General features: G+C 41.1%; 1 protein-coding gene across 1 annotated transcript; it reads right to left on the bottom strand.

Moving 5' to 3' along the window:
- Nucleotides 1–3,560: 3,560 nt before the first annotated feature.
- Nucleotides 3,561–4,559, bottom strand: LOC135481051 (trace amine-associated receptor 13c-like). Its single transcript, XM_064760981.1, has one exon. The coding sequence runs from the start codon at nucleotides 4,557–4,559 to the stop codon at nucleotides 3,561–3,563; it is 999 nt and encodes a 332-aa protein (XP_064617051.1).
- Nucleotides 4,560–9,637: the final 5,078 nt, after the last annotated feature.

Genomic DNA, 9,637 nt, shown 5'->3' with positions numbered 1-9,637 from the left:
TCATTCCTTTCATGAAATCACTGTTTTAGCGACTGAAATCGAACGAATTTTTAGAAATATATTAAAATCCACCTTAATTTACCCTGAAAACGCCTGTAAAACTATTTATTGTACTAACGTAGTAGCGATACTGATGCCTTTTTGTAAGAAACACTTAAGATGTTATCCATTAAACATGGTGCCGTGACAAACTACATAGGTTTACCATGTACGTTTAATTCGTATTATCGTTTATGTTCACATTAACCAGTTTAGTATGTTTTTCAACCAGAGTTTAAAGATACCTAATAAGATAGCTTACGTTAACATGAAAGAATGCAGCAAATTGTTATGTTTATATAGCCCTCGAACACATATTTCCAGCAGAGCTTGATCCATTTAGAGACTTAAGGAAAACGATTCATCTCAACAGGGCAATTTCTCTGAACAAATACCATGCATATGTAATATACCCCGCTTTAAACATGAAACAACTCATTTAGAAGCTTTCACAGATATTTCCCATTTTCAAATAACATATTTGCTTGAAAAAATAATCCAGTAGCTCGTAAAATTTAATTCGCTATGCTGAAACTGGAAACATGTTTGCCTTTTTTTGTTTTTAATCGTTGGAACAAAGATCATTATGCCCGACATTGTGTTATCGGCCCCTATAGCACAGTTGGTGGAGCTTTCGCTTCGGGAGCGGTAGATCCAGGGTCAATCCTGGTTGAAGTCACGCCTAAGAGGAGGTTGTAGCTTTCCCGCTTGGCGTTCAGCATGAAGGGGATAAAGCAACGACCGGTTGACCAGTATCGGTATAATGGCTCGGGCGGGCCCAGTGAAGCAGCACTAGATAAAAGAGCGATGGAGATCCATTCTACAGCAATGAGGCACATTACATGTACATGCAATCTAAGGACTACTTCGTCGTCATACACCTGAAAAATTGTTTAGTACGACGTTAATCCCCAAGCACTCATTACTCCATCGATGCGGTGTTGTTACCGAGAAAAGATGATGAGGGCTTGCATAGAAGCGCCAACACTGGAGCCAGTGTGTAATGCACGAGATTTGTCGTCTCAGGGATCTCTTAACACCAGTGTATATATAAAGCAGTGTAAACTATAGATGTACAAAGCACTTTGGTAAGTATATATGCTCATACGAGATGTTATGTCTCTCCAACACGACTGCGTTTATTTGTCTTGGCTGCGTGATTAAGACGCTTGTCTTTCAATCACCAGAACACACAAGATCTTGTTTCCATTCCAGGTACGTACACCAGGAAATTATCGATATCATCACGCGCTTCACGCTTTTTGTTTTTTTTTTTTGTTTTGAATTTCTTTTGGGGGGGGGGGGGGTAGGGGGGAGGGGTGGGAGTTGATGCCAACTTGCGCCGGGCGGAGCTCCAGCAACCACTTGGATAATCTTGGAGTCAACAAAAAGTTTATTAGAGATCATTACCGCACACCAACATGACAGCAAGATAAACTGACGCCACAGACGGAAGAGTTTGTCCCTACTTAAGCATTTACATGAACAGTTAGAGTAAAGTGCTAACTACGGTAAATTGAAAAGAGGCCACACGTGTGAGTTATTTATTTATTTGATTGGAATTTTACGCCGTACTTAAGACTATTTCACTTATACGACGGCAGTCAACATTATGGTGGGATGAAACCGGGCAGAGCCCGGGGGGAAACCCACGACTATCTGCAGGCTGCTGGCACACCTTCTCACTTACGGTCGTTTGCCAGTTACCACAATGTCACCTCTGCTCTTTTTTTAATACGTAGTGTAAGTTATTTTATTATATTACTCTCTTGTCATTCATCCAATTAGTTGTTACATTTATGTATGGTTGGTTATAACACTCACCATTAAGGAAAGACAAGGGGTTTTCAAAAGACGTAAGGTTGTACACAGAGCTCCATGGAAGATGTCGACAAAGAAGCATCCGAATAAATCTGTCCCGATTTCTCGAGGCTGACTTAAGTCTGAGCAAACATAAAGAACTTTCTACTTTCTTCATTTTCTACAATGGATGGTCTGGGGTAGATTCCACAAAACCATTTCTGATTTAAATCAAAATTTGAAATACGATGTCAATGCTTATTTTTCAGTTTAAAATTTCCCCTCATCAATGTTATCTTAAGACAAATTTGTCCAAATTTCAACTTACAGTACCATTAACTATGCATCGTACAGATTTTTTTGATTTTCACTTATGTGAAAAAGGAATCGGTCCCCTGCAAGCTTAGAGATGAAGCTGAAATGATGAAACATCTTATTGTCGAACAACGACAGTATCACTGCGCAGAAACAGGAGGCATTTAAACTTTTGAATCGAAAAAAATCGAACCTACGTCGGCAATGTTTTGAGTTCGAAATTCTGCCACTTCCGGCAATGTTCTGGTTGTTGGAAAATTTCTTGAAACGAGACCTGTCGTGGGGAATTTATTTGGTTTTTACTTTTTCTGTCTTCAAACGAATAAGGGTATCCTTATCATTGGATTTCGTTGTCATTTTACATTTTATATTTCAATCAGCGGCCACATACCTTGCCTGAGGATCAAGCATGAAACATGGCGGACTATACGCGCTACGTTAGAGTAGCACGGTTCAGTTGGCTACGGATAAACCATTCCGTCCAAGCGCGAGCACAAAAACTTTCTACTCGTACGTAGGAAAGTCTCGCAGCAGCCTACGGGTGGTCGTGCGTTCCCCAATTGCTCTGTTTGGTTTCCCTAAACAATAATGCTGGCCGCCGTCGTATCAGAGAAATATTCTTGAGCACGGCGTTAAACTCCGAATAAATTAATAAGTAAAGAAATCATAACTTTATAATCCAAATCTGTACCCTTCACAATCACAATTCCCACCAAACTCACAGATACAAATCCATTACAGATTCAAAGCGGGAGAATTTTGTAATAATTATTTCTCCAGTCCAGCTATAAGTCCAGCTCACGCTAGCTTTGTCTCCGGGCTTACGTGAGAAATCATAACGAAGGTCTGCAGCAACCTACGGATGGCTGTGGGTTTCGCTCGGGTTTCCTCCCACCTTAATGCTTGCCGTCGTCGTATACGTGAAATATTCCTGAGTGTGGTGTAAAACACCAATCATATAAATAAATAGCCAACTGAGCCACGGAGGCCCCCTCTACAAATAGTAAATAACGCTAAAAACATGTAAAACAGAAGCAATCGTCAATTTTCAATAATGCAGTTGGTGCTGTAATAATAACGAATGCAAAATCGAAATATCAAACTCTTAGTTCGTTGATAATTTTCAGGCAGAATTCAAGTGTAGGTATGTTAGATACCCTTTGGTTCCATCTGTTAAACACGGATGTTAACAAGTCCCCTAACACAGCGGTCAGAGGAATCAGACAAAATTGTGACACAGATACTAAACACTCCATATCTGCCAACAAAAATCCTATACTCACTGTCCGTAATCTCCAGACCGAATACAAGGAGAAGTTGGTCATCCATTAATAGATACAAGTCACAAAAATATATATATATATATTGACTGTCTATTGTCTTCTTCAAATGTAAAGTTAAGGATTTTAATTTTCGAGAGAACTGTTTTCTTCCGAGACATGAAATCCACGAAACTTGCAGAGTAAAACTGAACGGATCAGTTGGGCAGTCTTCACTCGGAATGATTTGTAAACCATAGAGTAGATAAAGACATTCATAAAACTGTTACTATTAGCCAGCCACATAAACGAAAACTGGACACCAGGTGGGATTGTAACACTATCTGTGAATATTAATGTGAACTCGGATACGACATAAGGGCCCCACGCGATGAAGTAAACGGAAGCAGTAGCGCTGAGCACATTAATGGCACGTATGTCCTGTTTCTGTGCATTGCTTTCTCCACCAGCAGGTATTACCCGGATTTTGGACAGAATTCCCATCTCTCGTATGACGGATATGGACGTGAAAACTATGGTAATAGCCGACGGTAATGGGGTATACAATCCACTGACGAGACACAGCCATCTGTATTCCCAGTACATCCCGCAAATCACAGTAGCGGGAGAGAACTCATAGTATATCAGATCTTCTGAGATGAAGATAGGCAAGAGAAACGTCCCGACCCCAAGGCCCCACAAAGCCAACAGAGCAGTCACACAGCGCCTAGGTGTCATCAAGGTGTGGTACCGCAAAGGAAACTTTATAGCCATGTACCTGTCAACGCTAACCACGGATAGACTCCATATTGAGACAGAACAACATGTCCCGTGGAAGATCCCGGCGATTTGACACCAGATCGTTCCGTACGGCCAGGAGCCGGTCACAGCCGGCACCAAACAGGGCAGCATACAGACGACACCCGACGACAGGTCGGCCACACTCAGGTTGAGCACGCAGATCTTGGCGATGGGCGGAATCTGTCGTGTTTTCTGTAGCACGATCAAATTGAGCAGGTTCGTGAGGATCACGGTCACAGAGACCACGAGGATCACTACAATCCGCACGGTCTGCGGGATCAAAGCCTCTTCCGATTGTAGTAATTCCGATCGGTTAAAGGAGCAGTTACTGATTATGTTATCCATAGGGAAATCCACTAGCTTGTATTTTCGGAAGTGCCCATATGGTCATCTATAGGCTGTTCGCAGATATACGATGATGCATTGGAAACAGATATCTTGGTTGTAAATTTGACACAAACTCCTTTGTGGACAGACTACACCAATGTTTTAGTTTGAAGGCATTTAGAAGCTGACAGAATAACCTTGGCGCACCCCTCACGTTTCATTGACAAAACCAGTTACATGTCATATGCAGCAAGACGAGAGATGTTAAGTCTTTGAGGGGGGACTCGGTGAACTGCTGGCCGTGGCATTGATCATTTACGGTACCGTTTCCATGACGACAGATCAAAAATAGTGTTATGAGAAATTATCAGTGATAGCTTATTATCTACATGCGCCCTACCTCCTAGGGAAACCCTCAACGGCATCCAATTACCTTCCCGCCTCGAGAGCACAAAACCCCATTAAAAGATTTGCTCCTTGCGTGTCGATTGTCCTGCGTATAGATACAGAAAATCTGCCACACTGAAGCTTAATCGATCTAGACGTACATCCATGGGAAATTTTGCAAACATGTATGATTCTGCCGACACAATTAGAAAAAATCCGGCCTCACAAAAATCTCATTCCACAGGACAATGCTATATGTAACATCCGTAAATATATTCACAGACAATCGCAGGCAATTTCGTGATGTGAAACGGGCTATATATTTGTATTGTGACATATAAACTACAGGATGCAAGAGGATGGATATGGTGATCTTAAACAAAGCAACACAAGAAGTGCATTATTTTCAGCTTAATACTCCATTCTGCGAGCATGGAGTGAGCAAACCGTCAGAAAATCGTAGCCCACAATTAACCGACTACTTTGTCGATCAGTCATTGTGTAGTCCGTCATGTAGTCGCAGTTCTCTGCGACAAACTATACTGTTGTTATTTGTAATGACGGAATACTTTGTTGTATTATTGCACTATTCCATTATTTTCGACTTTAGCTTTCCAATTATAATTTTGTCAGCAAGGCACTCCGTCCTTTTAGATGTAGTTCTTTGTTTAACAAAACAATTGTATTTACAAATTATTTTCACACTCATTCATCTGAAGTTATCATTATTTAGAGGCTTTTATATCAGCCACTAAGGAAGGAAACCCTTGGGGTGAATTATTTCCAGGTGTTCCGAGATCCATCTCGATATGTTGATCAAGCAAATATTCAGCAGGTTTTACACTCTCTGAAATCAACTGTTCTAAATCTAAATACAGTTACCCGATTACCTGCCCGTACTCAAAGGCAAGTCTCTGCCATTCTTCTTCACAGTTCGTGGCGAATTTTTGTTCCTGCCGTCATATTTTCTGACTCGCAGTCTGTTTTCTTCACATTAAAGACTTTGTATGGCGTTGCGCTCTACTGACTTTGTTTCATATGTTACTTTGGATTAGTACTTGTTTTGTAAGTAACAGAGATATGCGTTGACAGGATGCCAGTACGTGGAGATTACAGGTAACGAAGCAACTGATGTCTTTCCGAGTGCTGTGCAGCAGATAAGGTGTTAGCGCCCACTTGATTGCAGGCCAGAAATATTACTTCAAAGTTTCAGTCCAAGGTATGCTGTATCGTCTACAGCCGTAGGTGGGAAGGTCTTGCAGCAACCTGGTCGAGTGTTTCCCTCGCGTTCTGCCCGGTTTCCTCCCACCATAATGCTGGCCACTGTCTTATAAGTGAAATATTGTTGATTAAGGCGTGAAATGCAAATAAATAAATAAATAAATAAATAAATAAATCTAGGTTTTTTCCTCATAATACGATGATTTAGGCTTGGCCATTGATGGTGGGTTTCACCATTCTCTCCACCTGAATTGGGGCGATTTGCTTTTCTTTAGTTGTCATGAAGGAAACAGGACGTTCAGCTCTTTAAGTTGCCGGGGCCTCCGTGGCTCAGTCGGTTAGCGCGCTAGCGCAGCGTAATGACCCAGAAGCCTCTCACCAATGCGGTCGCTGTGAGTTCAAGTCCAGCTCATGCTGGCTTCCTCTCCGGCCGTAAGTGGAAAGGTCTGCCAGCAACCTGCGGATGGTCGTGTGTTTCCCCCGAGCTCTTCCCGGTTTCCACCAACCATAATGCTGGCCGCCGTCGTATAAGTGAAATATTCTTGAGTACGGCGTAAAACACCAATCAAATAAATAAATAAATCAAGTTGCCGTCTGGAAATTGTCCATTATATTCACGACTTTATCAAATAAATCACCGTCCTAAATGATTCTGTGAAGCGTTCCATGTTGACAAGATGCGTGAGCAGTATCTACTCTGATGCACCAGGTATAGATCGCACAGAAACAAACCACAGTAGGCTATGTCGTGCACTGGCATGGCGGAACTACAGGGCTCAAATATATATATATATATATATATATATATATGTTTAAAGGTAGGGTAGTTACGGCTGTAGCAGTAATAGATGTAAACAGTTTCACTAATATTTGTCGTTCTACATGTACGTTCATCTCTGCCCTCATCAAGAGTTAAGGTAAGGAACAGAAAAGGCAGCAAGACAGATCTTTACTCTTCGGAATTTTTCGCAGGCTTTATTATACACTGGAGAAAGAGGTTCGTATACCAAGTTTGAGAGCAGGCCGCGTTTACAGCATCTCCAAATAAAAAAATGAGTACAGTTGTGTCGATTCCCATGAATGCATTGAAAACAAAATATATCAAGTCTACAGCAGTGAATCTGGACATGTCAAGAATACATTGTATATATTCTGTAGATTCGTGTTCTTGTGTTATCTGAAATATTTACGTCAGGTGTAAATCAACATACCGCACTGTAAAACGCAGTTTTGTACCGAGACAAAAGCCCGTTTATTTATGCAGAATCGTATTCATACGTATTTGACGCGCCATCGTATCAGTGGAATATTCTTGAATATGGTGTGAAAAAATCAAAGAAATATTTCACAAGTCGGCTTGACAGTGCGTGAAATCATTGTCAAACCTCAGATACGTTGCAGTCTTAAAAAGTCAGTTTAATGCCGTATTGAACTAATGTTGTGGGTGGAGATGGATCATGAACTTGATCACATACATGTATCAGTTGTGGGCATGAGATGGATCATGAACTTGACCATATGGATGTATCAATTGTGGGCATGAGATGGATCATGAACTTGATCACATACATGTATCAGTTGTGGGCATGAGATGGATCATGAACTTGACCATATGGATGTATCAATTGAGGGCATGAGATGGATCATGAACTTGATCATACACATGTATCAGTTGTGGGTAGGAGATGGATCATTAACTTGATCATATACATGTATCAATTGTGGACAGGAGAAGGATCATTATCTTGATCATGCACATGTATCAGTTGTTAACAGGAGATGGATCATGAACTTGGTCATATAGATGTATCAGTTGTGGGCATGAGATGGATCGTGAACTTGATCATACACATGTATCAGTTGTGGGTAGGAGATGGATCATGAACTTGACCATATAGATGTATCAATTGTGGGCATGAGATGGATCGTGAACTTGATCATACACATGTATCAGTTGTGGGTAGGAGATGGATCATTAACTTGATCATATACATGTATCAATTGTGGACAGGAGAAGGATCATTATCTTGATCATGCACATGTATCAGTTGTTAACAGGAGATGGATCATGAACTTGATCATACACAGTTATCAGTTGTGGGCAGGAGATGGATCACGATGGATCAATGAACCAGAAATGAAGGCATAAGGCGACGAAGGCCAGATTTCACCGATAATGCGAGTGATAAACTACAAACCATAACCCGTTCGCCACTGTCCCGGTTTTACTCTTTATGTTGATTTCTATATTTAAAGAACAATTGAATACATAATTAAATAAACAGATGTGACTTATCTTGAATCTACATCGGCGTTGTGTCTGTAGACGGATTGGAACTAAGACAAGGCGGCAGGAAACTACGTTGTCACTTGCTTTTGGGATGTTTTCGTAATATGGTGAAACTGTTGTGTCTGTGTAGACGGATTGGAACTAAGACAAGGCGGCAGGAAACTACGTTGCCCCCGGCTTTCGGGATGTTTTCGTAATAATGCTGAAACTGTTGTGTCTGTGTAGACGGATTGGAACTAAGATAAGGCGGCAGGAAACTACGTTGTCTCTTGGTTTTGGGATGTTTTTGTAATAATGCTGAAACTGTTGTGTCTGTGTAGACGGATTGGAACTAAGACAAGGCGGCAGGAAACTGCGTTGTCACTGGCTTTCGGGGTGTTTTCGTAATATGGTGAAACTGTTCACACACAAACACGCATGGCCACACATCTGAGTTTGGTAGGAAGCATGGAAGCCAAGTCAGGGTAAGTGCGGCTGGAGTATCTTTGTATTCTCCTTCCTTAATTTCTTTTCAACATATTTAGTGGTAAAAGGACACCAATGAAACGTCTTTTAAAAGGCGCACGAATTATCCTGTAATATTATAACTTTCAAAAATACTGCTTTATTCTGGCACTAAAACCACACCACTTGTTCAAGCGTACAAAATCAATGCAAAGACTACATGACGGAATAGTTCTGAGTTCGTTTGACCAATGTTCCCAGCTCGACTCCTACATTAACTGTTCTGAATCTTTACATTCACTAATCTGGAACTCGGGTCTGTTCTTATGCTGTCCTCGATGAGTCAAAGCTGGACGCGATCAAAACGTGTTTCCTATGATCTTAAAGTAATTCTGAATTCATATCACCTCAGTATACCGCTATGGATGGCATTCACTTGGACAACATCTGTTTTCTGTCTTCACGAATCACGCTATTACGTGGATAGGGTGGACTCGATCGGCTGTTCTTACCTAGATTAAGATTGTTTTTCCGAAATTGGTCATTAGTGAATGTTCTGCTTGCTTCCAATGCACCGTGCGTTAATTGTGACCGTATTATCTTTCATTTTCACACATAATTAGGTAATCTGAATTACTGTTGAATTAAAGGAAACATGTTTTTTGTAGTGTATATCTTTGATAGCACGCGCACAAAGACCGAGTCCTAGGTCAATGAACAGATGGGTACAGATGTTTATTTCTGAAAGTTAAGT

This window comes from Liolophura sinensis, chromosome 13 (assembly GCF_032854445.1).
Source record: "Liolophura sinensis isolate JHLJ2023 chromosome 13, CUHK_Ljap_v2, whole genome shotgun sequence".
NCBI lineage: Eukaryota > Metazoa > Mollusca > Polyplacophora > Chitonida > Chitonidae > Liolophura > Liolophura sinensis.
Note: the sequence above shows the minus strand (reverse complement) of the source record. Positions and strands in the feature narration are given on the sequence as shown.